The sequence below is a fragment of the Clavelina lepadiformis genome, chromosome 1 (genome assembly GCF_947623445.1).
Source record: "Clavelina lepadiformis chromosome 1, kaClaLepa1.1, whole genome shotgun sequence".
Classification (NCBI taxonomy): domain Eukaryota; kingdom Metazoa; phylum Chordata; class Ascidiacea; order Aplousobranchia; family Clavelinidae; genus Clavelina; species Clavelina lepadiformis.
The window spans coordinates 20,882,977-20,905,694 of record NC_135240.1 but is presented as its reverse complement, the minus strand read 5'-3'; the positions used below and the strand labels follow the sequence as shown (position 1 = coordinate 20,905,694).

General features: G+C 35.1%; 1 protein-coding gene across 5 annotated transcripts; it reads right to left on the bottom strand.

The window, feature by feature from the left end:
- Nucleotides 1-3,222: 3,222 nt before the first annotated feature.
- Nucleotides 3,223-21,134, bottom strand: LOC143444250 (calcium-activated potassium channel subunit alpha-1-like). Of its 5 annotated transcripts, XM_076943421.1 has the most exons (31): nucleotides 20,705-21,134; nucleotides 20,423-20,556; nucleotides 20,100-20,280; nucleotides 19,433-19,494; nucleotides 18,840-18,933; nucleotides 17,990-18,101; nucleotides 17,451-17,602; nucleotides 17,179-17,259; nucleotides 16,336-16,517; nucleotides 15,876-15,986; nucleotides 15,532-15,720; nucleotides 15,047-15,152; nucleotides 14,733-14,852; nucleotides 14,504-14,613; nucleotides 14,361-14,429; nucleotides 13,641-13,673; nucleotides 12,974-13,060; nucleotides 11,928-12,019; nucleotides 11,411-11,467; nucleotides 10,942-10,989; nucleotides 10,307-10,423; nucleotides 9,353-9,482; nucleotides 8,913-9,060; nucleotides 7,919-8,143; nucleotides 7,505-7,697; nucleotides 7,253-7,348; nucleotides 6,686-6,816; nucleotides 6,321-6,515; nucleotides 5,672-5,745; nucleotides 5,314-5,463; nucleotides 3,223-4,424 (listed from the first exon to the last, which is right to left on the bottom strand). In XM_076943421.1, exons 1-31 carry the CDS (start codon nucleotides 20,762-20,764, stop codon nucleotides 4,043-4,045), a joined length of 3,921 nt encoding a protein of 1,306 aa, XP_076799536.1. In that variant the 5' UTR covers nucleotides 20,765-21,134; the 3' UTR covers nucleotides 3,223-4,042. The 5 variants fall into 5 exon arrangements, with proteins under 5 accessions (XP_076799536.1, XP_076799538.1, XP_076799537.1 ...); XM_076943423.1 differs by lacking the exon at nucleotides 10,307-10,423; XM_076943422.1 differs by lacking the exon at nucleotides 13,641-13,673.
- Nucleotides 21,135-22,718: the final 1,584 nt, after the last annotated feature.

Sequence of the window (22,718 nt, the reverse complement as noted above, 5' to 3'; positions counted from 1 at the left end):
TAATTAAGTAATTATACTCTAACAAAACATATGCTTTGACCAGAGATCAAAACAATCTCTTTAGGATATATTCTCTACATTTTTATTATTCAGTCTTTCGTTTGCACGTAGGCTTCTGCGTGAGGAAAACTGAATAAAAATAGTATAATTAAGATAATTAAATATAAAAAGATAGAAAACAATGACCTGTATACTGAAAAGGCTTGGTCCCTTCAAATTAAAGAAGCAAACTACAGGAGAAAATTGTGCACTGCAGCATCTTTAGCAACCAACGGGTTTTTTGTTCTGTAGCTGGTATTCCACCATGGCTAATTGCGTTGTGGAAAATACTGAACAAAGTCATGACAAAAGACGGATTAGAAGTTTAGAGTCATGGCAAAACACAAAGAAAAGCATGGACCGGTGACCATACCTAGAAGCTGGTTTGAGAAAGTGAATATGTGAAATTTAATTTTTCAGAAAGATAAAACAACATAGAATGAAAGGAGGTCAGAAAGAGCAGTTGCTATAAATAATATGTTTACAGTTTACCTAACCTCAAAGAAATCATTTGTCAAATCATTAAATCTTCAATCAAAGTTAACATTTGCCCACTGTAGCTGAAGGATGGTAAGATCCTTATCTCTGAAAATAGGTAAAAACTGCCGAAGGCTCAGAACATTTAGCACCGTTCTCTACCGCCCGAATCTGATGTATTTAGCTGTGGTCAAGGAGTCATCTAGTCATCTAGGTGAGCTCACCCTCTACCGATCAGCAAGTGACTTTACTATAAGAACCAGAACCCATAGGAATGTTGTATAAGAACAAGTTTCGATACGTATAAAGGGTGATAGCGGTGGAATGCTGAAAACAAAAGATGGAAGTGTGATGGAATAAAGTTTTGTCAACAGCTATACTGTAAAATCTGTTATGATATGTTTCATAATTTAGGCCTTGCGACGCTACTTCTGCAACGAACTACTACATCAGCAAAATTTGGGCCTAAACGTTTCTTTACCGAAAAAATATTTACTCTGTATGGCGTATCGTTGAGAGGTGTAATCAAATAGAATTTTCCTGTTTCCATCAATTTGGTCGATTTCAGTAAAGCGTTTCACAAGATAGGCTTACACAAACCCTCGCTGTGGAACAACCGATGGTAGAATATGAGGTTCCAACACAAGAGTGAAGTCTGCAATCGAGAACATCCAAGACAAACAGTAAATGATGTGTACAAACTGTTAACAGATGAAGTGGTTGGTTTGAGTTGTGGCTAGGTCCGCCGAGTTTGCCAAGACATTTGACACTTGCCTAGTTCGCCATTCATAATAACACCTCTCATGTAAGAGATGAAGGTATACGTCAAGAAATGTGTACTCTCGTGAATGTTTTTTCAAAGGTGATCAGTTGAAGAATAATGGTGACTTTAAGATTGAGGGGCCCGAGGCGAGGTATAGCACGACTTAAGTTTGGGGGCCTTAGAATTACGGGAGAAGTAATGTATTCTAGAGAGGTCCGGCGGATGGCTCCCCCGTAAAGATTTGAATTTACATGGTCTAAAATTCATAAAATTTTGCTTTTCTTTGAAAAAACAAACTGTCCGAGATTTTTGTGCATTTCTTTTCGATTGTTCACTCCCTAAATTTTGCCTTTTGGCCTCCTAACATCTCACACTCTTCATTTCTTTGTTGCTATCGAGCACATAATACCTCAGAGATTTGCCAGCAAAGGACACAACTTTTTTTCGTCTTGGCATGATGTTTTAAATCACGTGATCGTTTAAGCATAAAGTTATATGAAAATAATCTAAAACAGGAGGGGAGCAGTTTACAAGGAGAATCGATTTACACAGCTTTCCACTATTCTAAATACAGTTCATACAGGCTGAAACAGCTAATTAGCATGAACCAGACTTAGAATGTCTCCTGTCCTGAAAAACTGCGAATAGTTAACAATAATACTCATATGCAATGTTTGTTCTTTTAGAGCTCGTATACACATACGGGGAGGGCCCTCTTAAAAAGGGGTGAGGCGACTGCCTTGCTCGTCTCACCCTAACGCCAGTACGGTTGAAAACTTAAAAAGGAGAATGACAGACAAAAGGACATAATGGCTACAAATACAAAAACTGTTTGATTTGTTGATGGTGCAGACGATATTGTTTACAAGATCGGAATCCACACGTGATCTCCGGCTCCAGACCCGTGTAAGTGAGGCTTGAAAGCAGAGAATATTTGCGTTAAAGTCGGTCAGTGAATGGCCAGTCATGAGTAAAGAAAAGAAATGCCAACATTTGATAGCACGCGTTGGAATATACGATCTTCCTCATTTGAAGGTGTCCAACTATCGTGTTTATTCCACTCTTAAATCTTTCATTAATTAATTTCAAAAGTAACATTTTTTAAATGTAATTTGACGTAATTTGAATTAACTAATATAACAGAGCAATAGATTTCATATAGGGAGGAACTTATTTCATTCTTGTCCTTTGTTTGAACAGAAGATGACGTCATAACAATTTATAAATTTGTACTATTTCAGACCGGCGTGAAGCTGATTACCAATTCCCTGGTTATTCAATATCCGTAATCATCTTTGTTTAATAATACTTAGCTAAATTATTAACGATCTCGTATGTAACCAGCTTCATCTGCAAGCAAGTAATTTGCTACAAACCACGATACTGCAAGTGTTTATGCTAGAAAGTTCGAACGATAGATGTCGCGTTTGAGTCGATGTTGATAACTCAAAATGTGACTGTGGCGTTAGGGTTCTTCATATTCAGCTCATGTTTTAAAAGTTGAAGTTAAATAAACTAATCCCATTCTTTATCAACCAAAACTAAATTTACAAAAAAATTTGGAAAATTTTAACTTTCTGACCACGCTCATGAGCCCCGAAGTTTTCACTAAAAATCGCTAAATTTGGGAATTCCCCCAAACCAAACATTTTGAAAAACTTAGATTTATGAACTTAGCTGTGAGAAATCTAAAATAGTTTTTGTTCTTATATTCTTCTAAATGTGACATCAGCAAACATCTTCAACAGCAAACAAAGCTTCAAAAGTACATGCTGGCCTTCAAGAGAACTCTCTCACATAAAAACGGTCACAGCATCGGTATCAGGGCGACCCTTCCAAGTTGGCCCCAGAGCTGAAGGACTATTAATAAATAATATATCGCTATAGTATGTAGACTATAACGACCTTAAATATTTCAAAATTTGCTGGGTAACAGTAAAAAATTTTTGAAGCAGGACAAAGTTGTATTATCGATATACACAACTAAACGTAAGCATATCTGCACGAACAGCTGCGTGCTCTTGAATCTCAATTACAATAAAAAAGCAGAAAGTACATCGAACAAGAAATTTACAAACAACAAAATATGACGGTAGATAAAAACAATTTCAACGGATAAGCTTTTACCAATTCAAAACTCATACCTCATTTTTAACTAGAGTTTTCAAGAAATTTTATGGCCGAACAGGATAAAGTGTAATACTGCTTTTCCCAAGCTGCGTATAGAAGAACAAACGTTGATTAAATTACACCGCATTACTATACAAATACGTGCTGAAAATTTCGAAAGCTAATCTCAATAGAAAATGATACTATTTGGAAACAAATTATTATCTGTGCAAATATTGCATTAAAAATATAACCTGTAAAATTGCAACAAAACTCACGTGCTGATAATAACGTTAATACTATATTAAGGCGCACTCTAGACAAAAAGTTCATACCTACAACATCTTTATATCACAGATAAATCATGTGCAAAATTAATCTTTCCCAAATTACTTATACATGCTACAACCATACACAGAAAAAATTGGCCTACGCCTTTCACATTGGCAAAAAAATTTAATCACTACGAGAAATTGACAACACAAAAAAGTACGCACAATATACGAAATTAAAATAATTTTGAGCCAATGCAGAACATCATCTATTACTTACAGACTTGTACTACTGCTACTATATGCAAGTTAAGCTAAGCTTGGCAGTATGGTCAAACAGGCAAGCTCGTGGAAGGATATCAATAATGATAAAAGCATGACGTCATGCAACGATTACATCATATTTATTAGTCCGCCGGCGTGTCTGCGGTTGCCGAGTGGCGGAGTCCATTGACCCGGTCGAAGCTTGGTGCTTATGATTAGTCGCTAGTCCGGGGTTTCCCCACACCTCGTCGTCTTGACGTCGGGAGTTGTTGTTCCCGCTCGGATAAGGTTGGTACTGGACGCTGCCCCGCTTTGTATGTCTGGATCCATTGTTCTGAGGCGAGTGAAACGAAAAAGACGATCTGGACGGCTTTGCTTTTAGATGGCTCGCAGACGATGACGTCTGCGTGATGTACACTGGCGGACCATCGTTGTCCAGTGGTTGAAGTTGAGGCAGATCAACGGTCTTCGACCCTCCCCAGGACGAACTGGACGCTTTTCTGTTGATGAAAAAGTGAACGTTTAGTGATAAGTATGGCCAAGTGCTGATGATATCTGATGAAAATCTGTGCGCATTGGAGACTTTACCTTGTATAAGATAAGTCGAAGCTCATCAAAGAAATGAAAGCGGGTGGAAATGAAACAGAAAAACAGAAAGCGATAATGACAAAGTAAACGCATTGGGTTATAAATAGAAAAGGGCAACAGTGCAAGACGAACGGCATCACAGGAAGAAAAAAACAAGTGTAAGTAAGTGTGGGATGGAAATAATAAAAGCTCATTCCCTGATACGATGGCGAAAATGTTTCAGCTATGAAGAGCTTTACGTGCAAATGGCGCCAAAGGACTGAGATTAGGTGGAAAATTTTGAATCGAACGTTGTCATCGCTAAAACTTGTCGCTTCGATCGCGATACAGTCGCAGGGGTCAAGGTGTTCAGTTTCAGAGGTTGCGAGAAACTCGAAACAGATGTTAATGGAAGTTTCAACTTGTCAGCATCCAGACTCATGGAGGTTGGAAGTGGCGAGGAGGGGCGACGCCCTGTATTCGACGAAATTGGTGCAGATGAAGAAGAAGACGTAGTTGAGATCACGGCGGTTATAGTGTCGTCAGACAAATGGACGGGATGAGAAGAAAAGGCAGAGAGATCAGGATTTACTACATTCGCCTTATCATAGCATTCACCGCTGCATGGATGAGGAAAGATGACATGATGAGGATCGCAATTACGAGATTAAAATGAATATTAGAAAAGCATCCTAACATTTAAAATAGGAAAAAAGGAGCAAAGAGGCAATTAGTTGTATTAAGAAATCTATGAATGAAGCAGGAGCGATGCATGAAACTTATGACCAAATTAATGATTAAGTGGAAATAGACAGCCCTTACCTGAGTGTTGCAGAATTGCCGGCACAATAGTCGAACTGCATAAGGCAAAAAATAAGGTCGGACGGCACCAGCACAAATTTATCAGGCGGACTGGATATAACGTAACGTTTGGAAGTCGGGTTTGCGACGGGATCGTTGACGTCACGAAACCTAAAATGACAAGGAAGTTAATGTCAAGCATGATGCGATCATTGTAAGTTGTGGAAAGTTTCCCACCAAGCAGCGCTTTGGCACTTGGAAAAATGTAGACGAGCAACTTGTCAAAATCGTCAGTCACTTCGAAAGATAATGACATGTATCTGGAACAGGCGATTTACACAATATATAACTAAATATCCATCTAAAAATGGGTTCTTGCCTGTAGATTCCAAAGCACAACAGGTTGTACGTTTGCAATGCTTTGACGAAAAGGTCGCCGTAGTAACCACCGTCCTAGACAAAAATATAAAAACAACAAACAATATTCAGTAATTTTCGAAGCAAAAACAAAATCGAAAGCGCACATTTTAGAAATTCTCCGATTTACAATCGTCTAAACAAGGGTGGTCCACATCCTGGCACGCGGGGCCGCATGCGGCCCGGGGACACTTTCATCACATCGCTATGTCCAGTGCAAAACGAGCAGATGTTAAAATACAACTATGTTTCATTTAAAATCATTACATTAGCCAACAGCCCGAGATAAGTCGTACATCCTTGAACTGCAAGTCAATATGTGATTATTATGGAGTAGCAATGCTTTTTTACGGCTAACGTCACTGCATGGTATGACGACAGGCACGTATGCGATGATTTTTGCTCTTTGTTGGAGTCGCTTAGAACTAGATAGTTTTAAGAAGTGCGGCAAAACATTAGGTCGACTAGATCAGTAAACTGAGTTCTTTGCTTACATTAGACTACAGAGTTTTTCCTATTTGCGGTCCACAATGTTTTCCTCAAACCTCAATGTGGCCCTTCATGCTGGCAATCTTGGACCACCCTGGTCTAAACCATAGTTTAGGTTTTACCCCAATATCGGCAAACGGGCCGTCAAATATGGCTAGCTGAGCCACGCGACACCTGTCCCGATTAGCCAAGGTTTCACTGTTGCTGTAGCCGCCTCTCAGGGTGTTTCCTTCGGCGAGAATCGCTTCCAACTCCGGGGTTGCCCCACCTGTTATTAGGGTGCGAATCAGGGTCAGCGCGTTACTGTTGAAGTAGGTCTACGAAACAAAATACACGACTTACACAACGTATCATTAAAGATTGAAAATTTGCATGGAAGAAACAGCGAAAAAGAAACAAAAAACGTTCCACGAAAATCTGCAAGACTAGGAATAAACTACAGAAAACGTCCACAAACGCAACTGAGCAACATAATGCACCGACTTACAGCACTGACGAGCGAGTCCAACACGCTGACCGCAAAAGCGGTGCCGCAAGCAAATGGCTGAGTGAGATACAACTCGGTGTTTGGGTCATCATCGTCGTCCTGGTCCAAGAACTGCACGTTGGTGTCGTTTACTGCACAAAGAAAGATTGTTTAGAAAATGGCAAATAACTTTTACTGCGCATTTAGCAACCGAACCGTGGTAAACAAATTAAACATTAACAATCGTGAAAATCCCCGAATTTAGTAATTATATCGGTTCCAAGAATTGTGTCAACAACTGCACACAACAGAAGTGAGTCTCAATGCGCTTTTAATCAGTTAAAAAACCAACGCGCAATCCAGATAAACGTAACACGCACTACTGCAAGTTCATCTTAAATTCATCATTACGGGTACCATCAATATTGGGATAACACCAAAAGCGGGTGGATTAACGTCAGCGAGGCCTTCAATTAATTTTTTAATACTTGAACTAATTTTTTAACGGACTTATTCAGGGTCTTTTGATGGAATGTTGTTGTTACTTTGTTATTGACTTATATACAATTATACATGTCACAGTCTTACTTAGCTCAGTAATCATAGGTATGTTAACACCGCTGGTGATCGCCTTAACCGGTAAGGACTTTTCGGGTGTAGCGCTTGCACTGTGCGGAGGAAACCCTGAAAAAACATAAGTGGACGTAACATTGTTTTTTGGTGTTAGATCTAAGTTAGATATTAAAGTACATATGTCGTAGCAATGTGCACACTTAACACGTCAGGAAAATTTACATTTCTGAGTAGGGAGTTTCACAATTTTAATTACAATGTACATACCATGGGAGTTAAGTTGCAAAATCCCGACGCTATCTTCAAATTGCATTGACTTTATATTCAACGAAGCCAAAATGGATTCTTTGTCTTGTAACGACGGGTCTTCAATCGCATTTTGATTGGACGAGAGAATGACGCACATGTCACAAAGGTTGACGTTCACCGCCCGAAGGTCGGCTCGGCTTAGTGGAGAACCCTTTGATGTGTTCATAACACCGAACATTTCTTATTTATATTCGTATACCATACAAATGTAACCTTAGTGGTGGTGAACATACCGCAATTGTATTAAATGGCAAAACAAGAAAACATTTATACTGTATCGTGTATGGCGCACAGCAAACTACAACAAGGCTTAGAAACTTCTTGATTAGGCTTAACGTATTCTGGAAATAAATATAGTAACAACCATCTTACCGGCAATACTGATAACTTGGGAAAATTGCACACTGTGTCCCATTCACGACTGATGAATTCTAAATCTCCCAGTAAGATGATTTGCTTGAGTTCGTGGTAGTGGAAGTTAGATGCTCTTAAGGGCATGACAAAGTTTCTTAGACCAAGCAGGGGACTTTTTCCATCACCGAATATACAAAGAACGATGTGTCCACTGAGAACGGTCATTGCAGCGCGGTCCCGACTCTGATGACATGAAAACACTTCCAACTGAAAATCCCATAACATGTCGTCGAAGGAAAACAGCAAGACTATTTGTTTGATCTCAAAGAACATTGCAGTAAACAGTTTTATTGTAATAAATCCGAGCAATTAAACATTTAAACCAGCACTCCCATAACACATTGATGACGGCGATTTAAATTGAAAAAAATTTTCAGCATGATGCAGTTATGTCTTTGTGCCTAAGTAGTGCTCACTAAAATTTGTTTATCTACTCTCTAATTCAGCTACGTCCAACCAGCGGCCCAGGTGAAGGATTTATGCAGCCAAGTTAAAGGTTTTGTTGTTATGTATGCCTAGTATTCACAGTTATTCTTCATTTTTCATAAGCAGCAAATAGTTGCTGAGAACGCTCTGGCCAGTGGAAATTGAACCAAAAAAAAAACAAAAACTACAGTAAGGTACAGTGCAGCATTTACTTTTTGCAAAAAAGTGCAAGTATTTCACTTCCTTCCTACTTCCCGGACTGAAAAGAAGGGCTACAACTGTCACTATAAACAAACAAAATGTTCTGGGGGATCAAAAAAGGTGTCGATATAGGCGAACTATCGATATATTCGAAGTCGATATAAGCGAATTCTACTGTACATTGTATTAAACTTAAACCAAGTTTGATAAGTTATTCAATGTGCAACGCTCATTACAAAAAATGACTTTATATTTGGCCGAGAAAAGCATTTCAGTTAGACATAGCTACTCTAGATCAAATACTAGTAACAATACCAATAAATACCAGCAAAGATTTGTTGAGATCTCTGGTGGGGCACCAGTGAAACATTCCTGTAACATCAAATTTCATTGTTGATTCAACATCTTGTTGTTGAACTTGGCCGAGATGCATCGGTGCCAGAGAGGTCGTTATAATTGGACTACTCCCTTTCCTGTTACGTCAGAAAATAAAGCATGATCTCACTGTGGTTGTATGGTTTACTTGCAAAAAGTGTTGCGGCATTCATTTTTGTTTAATATTTATTTGAAATAATTTTGAAAAACTGACAGAACTGCAGCTCAGCAGGTTAGGTCAAGAATATCAGATTATAGTTCTAAAAAAAACGTGATTGTTAATTTACTAGAAACACTTTGACACATCTTCGAACAGCTTTCTTAGTTTAAAATTTGACATATCAAAAAATATTTTGTCAGTCAAACATGCATAGTAAGGACCAAGCATACCTGCTTGGAATATTTTCTGCCTGCCGATCATTTTTATTTGCTTGCTGTGATGCAATTTGCTGACGATTACCAGCAGATGGTCTGTTCTGAGTTACACTTAAATAAGATGGAGGTGGCGGCAAGCGGTCCGCTGAAATCAAATGCTACAAATGAGTGAGTGACTTTATTGAACCCTTACACTATACAGCAAGTGTGTACTATTGAGTAAATATCATTTTTTATATTTTCCGTTTTATTATTACCGTTGAGATGAACATCCAGAAATGGCAAAGTAAAATTGACAACAAATTTATCAACAAAGCAAATTTCAGCAGTGAAACATGCAGACAGATTCACTATTCTAAGTAATACTGCAGCTCACAGGAAGCCTACATTTCATAATGCATACTGCAATTATAGAATCACTACTATAAAGTCATAAAATCCACACTCCAATTTTATCACCATGCAAACTAATACCCACATAATAGAAGACATGCGATAAAAATATTCCTGCAGAAAAAAGTGCTCACAGCACATCTCCAAACTTAAATAAACAAATGAAGAAAACTGTAAACTCGAGGTTACATACACAACTAGAAAATGTAACACTTTACAGTGACAAACATACACTTCAGCTTCGTACATTTACCCATAATCTATTTAACGGATTGAATGGCAACTGTACCATAACAAAATCACATCGATTTCCTTTTTTATGTTAAAGTTTTATCATCAATTGCCCTTGGATTTCAAGCCTGTGTTTGTTTTACTTTTAGCTCTAGTCTCTAAGTTTCACTTTCAGCATTTCAAACAACAAACGATAAAATCTATTTACCAAAGGGTACTCAACAGAAACTTTCTGGCTTTGAATTTAACTGATATACTGAATGGCCAAGTAAGACATTAAAGTGGGACAACAAGCAGTTATTCCAATATAAACAATACAATTATGCCTTGGACAGTTTAACTCACAAATCTGTGTCTCTCCTTGGATAGGTCTGACTTTACTTAATGGTGCGGTGGACATGAGATCATCAGTAAGCAAATATGATTTTTCACCTGTTGACATCATGATTTGTGGCAAGGTGTCTAAAGTTATGATCAAAGTATTTGAAATCGAAGAATCCAATACCATCAGAAATATAGTTCAGTGCATATGCTGACCAGGGTTAGCAGCATACATACAAGTGCAACAATGTGAATGCCTGCACCGATGTTAGTAAACTGAACCAGCACAAATAAACATGCACACGCTTAATCATGACCAAAGCAGCACTGCCATACCCAACCATAAAAACCTTAACAAAGTTTTAGTGCAATACCAATTGTAAGCAATTTTAGGCACCAATTGTTTTGTTTATTGAAGTAGTGACAATTAAAATGCATTAATATGATATAATGGCATGTATGTATTGTAGTTGACAATAAGTATCGGTAGTCTATTATATGAGCTGCAATATTTTCTTGATGTAAGATTGTAAGTAATACACCATGCTTGTCAATGCATTTAACTGAAACAATGCTTTTTAAAGAGCTCAACAATTTATTTGTTCTGTACTGCTAAGCATGTGTTAAGTGATGATGGTTTAGTAGCTTTTCAGTCTTACCTGAGCCATCACGATATTTTGCTATTGGAATCAACAAACGTGCTCTGACTGGATCAAATTTGTCAATATTAGTAATCAATACTTATCAGAGAACTTACATATATAATTTCCATACATTGATTAGACTGTGAAGAGAAAGTGGAAAGAGAAAATGACAGCAGCAATGAATACTCTTCATTAAAGCCGTGAAATATGATGTGAGGTCAGTAAAAACATTTTCGTAAAACACAAACACTTTTTACAAAAAGCGGTCTTCGAACGTGTCAAAGGCAAACAGTATGAACATCGATGCAACATTATCCGTAGAAGCAAGCATCTTTTTGGAACAAATATTATCCTCCTCAAAACAGCACTTTAGCTGATAAGCATTGTTTGTAAAATTTTGCATTGCAATTATTTCCACAATAACCGAAACAATTAACCTAAACTAAAATACAATTTTAACTAAACATGACGGAGAAAAACTTACCATTTTTTGATTTTGATTTACTGGTAAACCCAAGGCAGGCAAGAAGTGCTTGCTTTCCTGAAACATGCAATGCGATTTACGACACACATGCCTTTTCTACAAATGTCTAGTTGACATGATGTTACATGCATTACACAAAAACAACTACACTACAAAAACTATAATTTAAGTACACATAATAACAAATATCATTTACCAAGTTAGCAAGCATAACTGTAACATCATAACTTTAACACCAAGCTCAAGTTATCATTCTTCACAACAAACACAACTTAATCAGCTGCATTAGTTTTGCTTATGAGTCATTACTGAATCGTAGAAAGTTGAATGCAAAACAACGGCTTGTTATAATGAATCAATGATGCAAAATATGAAGCTTTTGATTTGTAAAGCAATTGTTTTCAGTAAATTTTAGTTTTGGTTGTTATTGTTGGTATTTCATATCAAACCAAACTTAACAAATATTTTCACGATTTGTATCTACAGAAAAAAAGTTGTTTTTTACACCATTACTTACTTCCAGAATCCTGCTTTCTCTTACAGTCACATGACTTAATCATGTCAGGATTAGAGATGTCTTCATGGCAAGATTTACAGTAAAAAAGTGCTCTAGAAAGTCAGAGAGAGTGTGCACTAATAAGGAATTAATTAGAAAAAAATCAAAATAAGTTATATAACGTCATTCAAATTACAGTACTTGCCAATACAATTTCTGCATTTTTTCAGTACACATTGTATCACTTTCCGAATAGTTTAATTGTGAATTTCATAAAAACTAAAAGTTAACATGCGAGTATTATACAAATAGCTTTTTCGGACTAAAGCTTACGTTTACACAGACAAGGTCACATTTGCTCAGGGGTTTCACAGTCTCAATGACATATTAGGCAATATATGTATGCTCTGAAAATCAGAACATTTAAAGTTACTACAGACATTTGACGTTTAGAACCAGTAGATGAGACAAATTCTAATACAAATTATAGATGTTTAAAATATGAACTTCATATTGACGATATTCGTGGTGATTGCTTTTAATGCAATGGGAAAGTAACTGCTTTGGTTCAGCAAAAGTAATAAAGTAAGAACGGTACTGAATAGGTTTTCACATTACGTATTCACTTGAGCATGGTTACAATCACATGAGAAGGCGTAATTTTGAAAATGAAACATATCAGCCATGTGCTCCATATGCATGGTTACATACAAGATGAACTAATCATGGTTAAATTCAGAAAGGTAAAATGTAGTTGACAATATCTGTCTCCTTTATTTATTATTTGTCATATGAAAAACCCTCTTAAAATAATCGTAGCATTTACGGTAATTCTTTGCCAACCGTCCTCTTCATACGTCAAGATCATTGTTTATGAAAATACCACATAATAAATAGCTACTAGCAGCCATATTCACCGATAACCTCGAACATTATTCGCAACATAAATGATAGTTTACATAAAGCAAAGCAAAGATACACAGACATACAATTCCAAACGGAAATATGCTTCTGATGTTATTTCAAATAACAGGCATTATTAACCATACTGGCACTGAACTAATTACCGTTTAACTTCTTTTGCAGACTGTGCGATAAAAAAGCCAAGCGTACCATCTTGGATTTTGACGTGGTTTCCTGGATTAATTAGGATTCTAAAAAACACATCACATAAACTATTATGTCTTTTATTAATGACAAATAAAATAAATATTGTAACGAGCAACAGGGCATTCTCTAACAATGTTTAGCCTTTGTAGCAAGAAAACTGTTTCTTTGATTTGATGGTGGTTGATGTTAGTGGTTGATGTATTAATGGAATATAAATTTGGGAATGGTAAGAAATATTGCACACTCACAAAATAATTCATATTACCAAAATGAGATTATTAAAATTTCAACAGAGGCAACAGAGAGTAAGTTTTGTTAATAAATAAGAGCATTACTGCAGCTACACCAGAAAAAGTGACAACCGAGGTTGTGACACCATTTGCACTGCAAAACTTTACAACATATGATAGTGAAAAACATCTTGCATAACAAGGTTCGCTTTTACTGTAACTTTAAAAAGGAATGTATAACTTGCGAGTTTTTGCAGTTTAGTCAGAAAAAGGCACAAGCATCAGTTGCAAACTAAATATATCGTAAGGTTGAAATGCAGAAGATTTGTGCATGAAGCTGAACTTAGCCCTGTGATGTGCAAGTTACCAATGTGCTTTTAAATGACCTACTAACCGCTTTTGACGCATGGGTGTTAGAAAGCCAGGGCTAAAAATAATCGGATCAGGAAAGGTGATAATCTAAAACAACTGAAATATTATTCTTGTAATATTTATCACTATCAGTAGAATCTGAGCCTCAGAAATAGCTACTGCATAAAAGCTAGGCAAAAAGAAAAGTAGTTGCAGAAAATATACAACACAAAAAACTAAACCCAAGATTGTCAATTTACTTGTACTTCACATGCACACAAAATGTTTTAAAATCATCTTTAGCATTTGGTTTAAAGAAAAAACAAAAGCACAAAACATATTTCTAGTTTATCAAATTTTTTATATTATAACACAAGTTCTTATATCTTTTTAACAAACAGTCCACAGGGCTTGTTTTTGAAGTAGGTTTCACACTACGATCATGTAACAGTCTTACTTATTGTACCATGAAACAATTTTGGTTTGTTTGTAGTGAAAATACATTGAAGTTTATTCAAACATACATGATAAAACTATCAAGCCGTAACATTGAATGAAAAAAATGAACGGCATCATTCCATAACAATGCAGAGTGAAACCTTTTGTCTTCTAGCGTGTTTTGAAATATGGTTTATATTTAGGAAGGTTTCATGTGACTGGGTATCCAAAAAATCATGCTGACATTTACCTTCAAGGTAGGTCTTATAATAAAAAAGTAGAGTATGATACATTGCATTAGATATAGAGCAATAATTTTTCTTACTTTGTTTCGTCGTTTTCATATCTAACTTCAATTGCCACCAGCAATAGATTCAAGTTTTTATAGCAGAGTCTGCAGCAATAAATTATGAACCACAAATTAAAGACATCTCCATCCATACACACAAAATAGTGGTTAGTACTTACTCGCACACTTTTGGAAAAGATTGATTAACAAAAGAACTAGAAAGATATTCCGTGTACATTTCTGTGCCAACACCGGCGAGATAGTGTTTTTGCCATGAGTCGCCATCAAACTAAAAGAAAGTTGAATAAAAACAAACAAAAAAGTTGTGCTGCTGGAGAACTTGCTCACAAACAATTATTTTTCTCGAAACGAAAGCTATATGCCATGACAGAATTGAAATTTCTTTACTTTCATGGTAGATCTCATCGAAAACAAATTAGCCATTAAGCTAGAAAACCCAGGAGCTAAACAGGACTGAGCGATAAATCCCAGCTTCAACTCTGACAAGCAAATAACATCATCTCCACCCTAGGAATTGAAGAAAATACCATTTGTGAAGGCTGTACAATAACATGGTCATATAGCATTAGCAACTTAATCAAATAATAAGAATAGTTTCTGAACAACACTCACTGATACATGCAAATACATATAGTATATAATGCTACTAGATAATATTGGGTAAAATAAAGAGTTCTAACAATCTACATAAACTGCTTTACCTTCACGTTCCAACTAGGAATGTTTAGAAGATGGGCTTTATTGTGATATTGCATAATTTGAATAATAATTCGAACTTTTGGGTGGTAATTTTTTATGGATATAACTCTGAAAGTCATAAAATAAGGTTAGTGAAGCAAACTGCTAATGCATCTGGAATAATTCATTTTATGATCAATAAAAGATTAATTGAAGCAGAACATTAATCATAAAAGTAAATGAATTTCTACAAGTTTGACAACCATAAATGAGTGATATTACGCTATCATTGCACCATGTTTTAAATTAGCATTTTATTTCTCGCAACTCAGTATAGAGAAATAAAATAAATCCGAGTCCCATAGAAAGTACTTTAAATAATTGGAACCAATATTTACCTTAACGCTTATCATCAAGTGCACCGATTTACAAAAGAAGGGCAGAAAATTATACTATTCTTACTGGATTGTTTGTATCAAATTACTGAAAGCCCGAGTTCATTTCTCACCTCATTATATTTGAAGCATCTTGAGCATCAGCATCAAGACAGTATTTGTTTGCAAGGATAACACAAGAATCTGCCTCTTCTATTCTGACTCGTGAAAGATCATTTGAATTTAATACAGAACCCTCAAAAAATTCAACTTGCGTGAAATGTCTCTTGAATAATGCTTCTAGTTCAAGGTTGGGTGGGATACTAAATTTGAAATTAGTATGACACAAGCCATAAAATAATATTGTTTATTTTTTCAAGTGTGGTATAAAAACTAATAAAATCAATCAAACAAATTCATCAAAGCATGAATTGATATCATGTCAGCTGATTCATGCATTAAATTTATAATGTCATACCTGTGTAAAAATAGCACTTCGACATTGACATCATCACGATCTTTGTGCAAAAAATCCTTTAAAAAATATGAAACGCTCTCCAAAGTAATGTGTCCACAGACCACAATATGTCTGTAAATGTGGTAAAATACTAAAAAGTTTGTACCATTTTAGAAAAACCAGTCTGTTGAGGCGCTATAACTGGTTTACATATAATGAAGATCACTTAACATCCACTAAAATATTCGTGTTCATTACCCAATTACATTCTTTAGAATTTATAGCAAACATGAATTAAAGATCCCAAGAGATTACCACAACGCAAGAAACGTTGCTTGATGTATTGTAGTCATTCTCCATATAGAGAAGGTGTTGCCAAAGCATCACTGTGAATTACTTTTCTCCAAGTACATTAATATAGCAGCATCAAACAGTCTGGAATCTGGGTTCAAGAGATTAGTTTAAAATTTAATTAACTTACTTTCGGCCACTGACAGAGGTGTAGGCGCCTCCATATTTCTTCCTTGTTCCTATTAACTCAATAATTTCAGGCACATAGCTAGCAAACATAGCAAGTCCTCCAAATATAAAGAAAACCATGAAAAATCGACCTAGTGTTGTCTTAGCAAGAATATCACCATACCCCACAGTTGACATAGTGACCTAAACAAATATGATATAAATGTTTCATATATCATACGGCCATAAAACAGTAATTTCTACAACAGCAAAAATGCTATGTGTGTTGTACACCAAAAACAATGTAACACCAAAGGAAACTAGTTCAGAATTACAAAAAAAAATGATAGCAAAATGTCATGAATAAACCCAGGGTCCCAATGATAGATGTCCAATGACATCATTTCCCTTAGGGATGCCATACGCTGGGTATGTCCAAAACAAGTAATCAGTTACTAGTCATCCAGAATATTCAAACCATAGGGAACAATCGATTAAACATGTGACAAAAGGTCATATTAAAAATAAACTGGGTGTAAAAGGATAAAATGGATATGGTATTGAGGATGGAAAAATCTGGTTCGCCTACCAGGGGGGGGGGTCATGTTTAGTCAACTGCGTCTGAATATCACCTATCTGTAATCATGTATTATATAAGATTTAGTTTCAAAGAGAATACTCCTATATTATGAGATTTTAATCTTCATTAAAATTTGAAAGTGAGCATGATTTTTGGTTAAACGTTTCTGCAAAATTGTCAAACAAGCAAAAAGTAATCTTTATTCTAATAGATACAAAGTAAATGGATGAATTAAAATAGTAATACTGGTAATGCTGTTTGAGTCTTTAGCTAGAAGTCACCTACCATTAACAAATAGACACTTTCCCAATAAGTAATATTCTGAGGATTTGTATAACCAAGCCATGGGTCGCCTGTGTTTTCAACCTGCAAATTGATTGGATACATTAATATAGTTCAAGTGCCTGTAGAAGCCATTAAGTGCCCGTAGAAGCCATTAAGTGCCCGTGCATAATCAAACAGGTCTATTCGAAGTAAATAAACTACGATAGTTGTGGATTTTTAATTTATGTTATATTACAGTTTACGCCTGCAGGAAGATTAAATGGTACGCTCACCAAATGTATAAATCCTGCACCAGTTAGCCATATGCTGATAAAAATTGAGATTAAATTCACAAGTTTAATGCTATTGCTTGTCTTCAAAATATTCACAAATTGTAGAATTTCAGAGAACTGGAGGAGACGCAAAGCACGAAGAAATCTCAAACCTACAAAATATTTAACTTAGTTTATTTTACACTCTACCAATGCAAGTGATGAGAGGCTCCTGCAATATCATTCGGTGAAATTATGAAATCAAATATTTACCTTTGTACTGAAAAAACTTTTTACACATTTAAACAAGTGTGGCAACACAGAATGGGTAATAAATTAAAGTAATAATAAACTCAGTAATACAGTAAACTTCCAAACATAGAGAACAAAGTAAACCTGGGTATTTGATTTCAAGTGAAACATAATTAATCTCAAACGAGAGTAGGGGTAATTGAATAAAAAGTTACAAAGTTTTCTAAATAGATGCAACAATAAACATTAAATGCGCAAGCATAATTTACATTAAATAGCATGTTAGCATCTGGTATATATCAGTTTACCAAGCCATGTTCTGCCTTGATACACAGAAACAAATACTGGTGGAACAGTGAAAAAGTCAACAATGGAATTAATTTCCAGCCAGAACAGCAATTTGTCATTGGCTGCAATAAACTAAAAACAAAACAACAATCAGGTAAAGCATATCTAAGAGTTTGCTATGAATTACATTGTTTAACTGACTAAGTAGGATACAGTAGACTCCGCGTATAATGACCACCTTGGGACCAGACCATTTAAGTCATAATATCAGAATGGTTACAATAACCAAACCGGCTACAGCGCTGTTTAACCAAACCAGGGTCGATACAGTTAGGCACAAAATAACAAAACACCTGGAATTCATCATGTGTTTCATTAACATTAAACAACAACATTACGGTCAATTTCAGTAAGTGAAGTGAGAATACACATGGCACAATTGTCACTGTCACATTGCATAAATGAAAACAATACGGGAAAAAGTGGTCATAAGACTGGTCATAGTAAACAGAAAATTTTATATAGTAAAATTCGGGGCCGTACCAAAACGGTCGTTTAAAGCAGGTGGTCATTTTAAGCGGATTCTACTGTATTTGAATCTGTCAAAAGCATGTTTATAAATTTAGGGATGTATAAATGTTGCAAAAAGTCATTACGCATAACACTACTGACAACTAATTTTCCAGTCAGAATTTTCAACAATCCTTTGTCATCTAACTGGAGCTTAAAAGTTACAAGTGACATACGTTCTTAAGAATAATGGTCAACTTTAGATATATATAACTTTTTATATTTAAGTTATAAGTTTTGCAAAAATCCAGCCTGTGGGGAAGCTGAGCACGACCTGATCACTTAAAGAGATATCCTTACCCTTAATCCGAAGTAAAGCAAAAAGAATATGTTAAAAGCCAAATCAATTTGCAGAGTCGTATCTGTAAAGAAATGCTTGCAAGTCTCGATCTCCCTAAAACAGCAATGTTCATAAAATATTAATGGACATGTAAGTAATAATATAATAGTCATTGAATTTCAGTGATATCTGTAACAGGGCACTTAATACTTGGGAAAAGATAGAATCAGACAAAAGCATTCAGATATACACACTTTATAAATTAAATCGAACAAACAAATTCAAAGTAATGGAAATCAGAGGAATATTAAAAAGAATTAAATGTTCAGTCCATTGCATTTACATTTAAAACTGATGAAGCAGTTAATAGTAAATTAATTAATTCACAATTTTTTACCAGCACAGGTGAGAAATACCTCAACGACATTACTATTAGTATATACAAGTCAGTTTGATGTATTGCATTACAGGTTCATCTCAAAGTTAAACTCATACAAACATAGCAAAATATGCAAGATAATAAACATAAAAAGCCTTTAATGAATTATAAATATGTTATCTATTGCCCGCAAACACCATATGTTTGTTTTAGTTAATACCACATAACACTTACTCTGAAGAATCAATGAAATAGATAATGAGTGCTCCAATGCTCAACACAAAGACCAGCACCACCTGAAAAAGACGTTAAAAGAAAAATCACAATCTCAAAATGTATATAGTAGACAAGTCTATTTGAGGAAAACTTTATCGATGATTTTGTCATTGATTTTGCCATTACGTATAAATGAGCAAAATAAACTACTCATTAAAAATTTTTAATATCCGTAAAGCAAACTACATAGCGTTCAAAGCTCATTCTTATTCCTAGATAGTCTTTTCAAAAAAAAGTAAACAATAAATTCGAGTAAATGTTGACAGACTGGACATCACTGCAAGTAAAAACAAGCTTCTTATTACAGTAAATTTTAACCAGATAAGCTCATAAATTTGTACACAAATATTTGCAGCACAATAAATTAATATACAAACAAAAATAAATATATATATATATATTATATCATAGTTCTTTTATATGAGAAGTTAAAGCCAACAGCAACTTTTAAAGAGTTGTTTAAAGAGTTCATCTTAGAAATAATTACTAGGAGTAGTACCAGTAAGTGACCATGGGCTAACTATAAACATACAAACATGACATATATATACATATATATATATAACTTATATAATATATATAGAGAGAGATCATATTATGAATGTATATATATTTGAAAATGCACCAAAATTCTTCCGATTAAAGTCTGAGCTGAAATCATCACTCCAGCCCAGTCTTTAACAGCAGTCATCCATCCAACCTCCATCATGTTATTTCTTCTTCTCTTTTTCGAATTATTTGTTTCATCCTCACTTTCATCTGATAAATCAGATTGATTTTCAGAGGCATTGAACGATGAAATTTGTCTAAAAACAACAGCGTGGAAGTTGAAAATCAAAGCAATGGCAGCTTATAACAAATCAACTAAAAATACTTTCATGTGTGAGCTATACATATTGCTGTATGTAAACTAAGTCAATGCTTAAACTATTATCATCACCACCATACCCATAATTTGGACAGCACATGTAATTGAATACCCTCCACACTAGAATAACCACCAAACCGCCAAGGAAGGTAACCAGAGAGGAAGCAAGAAAAGCATACCACATACGAGTATCTTCACATTGTGCTGGTTTTGTCTGAAATCACAAACATTTAATAAAAAAAGCATGATAAAGCAAAGTAAGTTCATATTCACAAGTACCAAGTCACATATTTTATACTTATATACAAAGTAAAAAATGATATAATTTGATAAACAAGCAAATCTATAGCATACAGGCTTACAATTGTTTCTACAAGAGGTCCTGGAGTAGATGAGCAGTTGCAGTTAGGAGGAGTTGTCATATTTTAAAATTTAATGTTTCCAACAAAAGCAATAAACAATTATGAAATATTCCAAGCGATTTAAACATCTGGTATTCCCATTGCACAAACTAGCTTGATGTACAGTTAGTATGGCACATTAAAAGTTCAGCCAAGGCTCAATAAATAGCTGATATGAATGTCCATCAGCATAAAAATATACAGAACTTGGTCAGTGGAAATGATTGAACAGAGTAAATCAAAAAGACTATGACCGCAACTATTGCTTTCAAAGAAAAAATCCTTAATCCTTAGATGCAAGATGAATGTTGAAAACACTGTCAGAATACCACAGTGACAATCTTACTTTGATACCAGACAGCAGCGCCTTAGCTAAAAACATAACACATTTCTTAGGTTAAAAACATTTAAGGCTTTAGAGTTACATTACACATTTCCAGACTGTGATGTAAACAAGTTTTCATAGTGTATAATGCCATTATGGGTATAAAATAATGACTAACACTTTAAAAGTAAGTTCCATTTATGTTGAAGGGAGAAGTCTTAAAAGACATTAAATTAAGCTTACTTCACTTCGAAGTAGTTAAATACTGTGTTTGTTTAAAAGCCTAGTACTATAGTACTTTTAATACTTTAAGCCTAAAATTTTGTATTGTTTGCCCATAGTAAGTATGCAAACATTAGCAGATGTTTATCAAGTGTGTCGAAGTGTAAGATTTATTTCTTTGTAGTTAAAATGTTAAGGCCTGTACATTTTGACTTTAACACACGGTCAAGTACAATTCCTAAGTGTTATAAAACAAAAACCTGTTCAGACTAAAACATAGGCTTGCATTTTTTCTTTATAACAAACAGTCAAGAAACCTAATCAAATCAACCAAACCTGAGCTTTAGAACCTAACAAAAAGGGCTCTCTTATTTTGGCTGTTACTATTTCACCAGAAGAATTGCATGTTCAAAGCAATTTTTGATGGTTTATTGTTAACCTAACTTAAATGTTATAACATAGTAACCTAAACGTAACCTAATTCTATCTTCTAATTTAAACTTTAATTAAACCCTAAAAAGCCTAGATCAACTTTTTACATACCCATAAACTTAACCACCTATCTTTAACAACGGGCTATGTGATCTAATTACGGCGAAATAGCCACTCTGCTTATTTCTACACTTAATAGGCCAAGTTTATGAATAGGCCAGAAGTGCACAACCACAGGATGCTTTTGTATATTAGACTCCAGCTACTCATATCGTGACGTCATTTGGTTACTGCACTTCTGCACTAGGCCCTAAAAGTTATATTTTCACTATGATGGCGTGATATGTTACTTAACTTACTAACTTATAGGCTACTGTATAAGTTATACAATAATTAAGTGATAAAAATATGCTTACATCATCTGACTACAATGCAACATTAGTATACTTCATCTAAACTAGGCCTAGTATACAACCAGTAAAGCATTTATGGTTTATAATGGAGGTGGGCGAAAATAAAAGATCCACAAAAAGAATTGATAGTTAGCCCTACCTAGGCCTTGTGAAAATGAATACGAATTTTTGCAATGAGCAAATCTACTAGTACGAACACTTCATTTAAACATCATGTCTGTTTAAATAGTTGCATCCAATTACAGCATATGCATCATGCAACATTAGCACCAGATAAATAATCCAATGACCGATTGCATACAAACAACATATGCCCATACAAATAAACTCAAAAATCCTTATGACTAATAACGCTTGGTGTTTAACAAGATTTCTCTTTTCAATGATATGATAATTTTTATCTTCGAACTGAGGAAAGTCTTTGCATAACTTTAATCCGGCGATGATTCCTCGTCGCGCAAGCCCTGGTTACTGAGCTAGCCTGTAAGCAAGTTCCGATTATCAAACATATTTCGTATTGTTTTGATTTTTTTTTCTTTACTATTTCCTGAATTTAGAACTGTCCACTAGGTCCACCGCACAA

What these genes read in the sequence shown, in the direction of transcription:
- LOC143444250 (XM_076943421.1), bottom strand. Translation starts at nt 20,764, where the DNA reads ATGACAACTCCTCCTAACTGCAACTGCTCATCTACTCCAGGACCTCTT. An exon ending in TCTGCAAAAGAAGTTAAACG is followed by an intron (nt 12,020 to 12,973) that starts GTAATTAGTTCA and finishes CTGACTTTCTAG; the next exon opens with AGCACTTTTTTACTGTAAAT. An exon ending in ATCTCAACAAATCTTTGCTG is followed by an intron (nt 8,144 to 8,912) that starts GTATTTATTGGT and finishes TCATGTCATCAG; the next exon opens with AGTCGGGACCGCGCTGCAAT.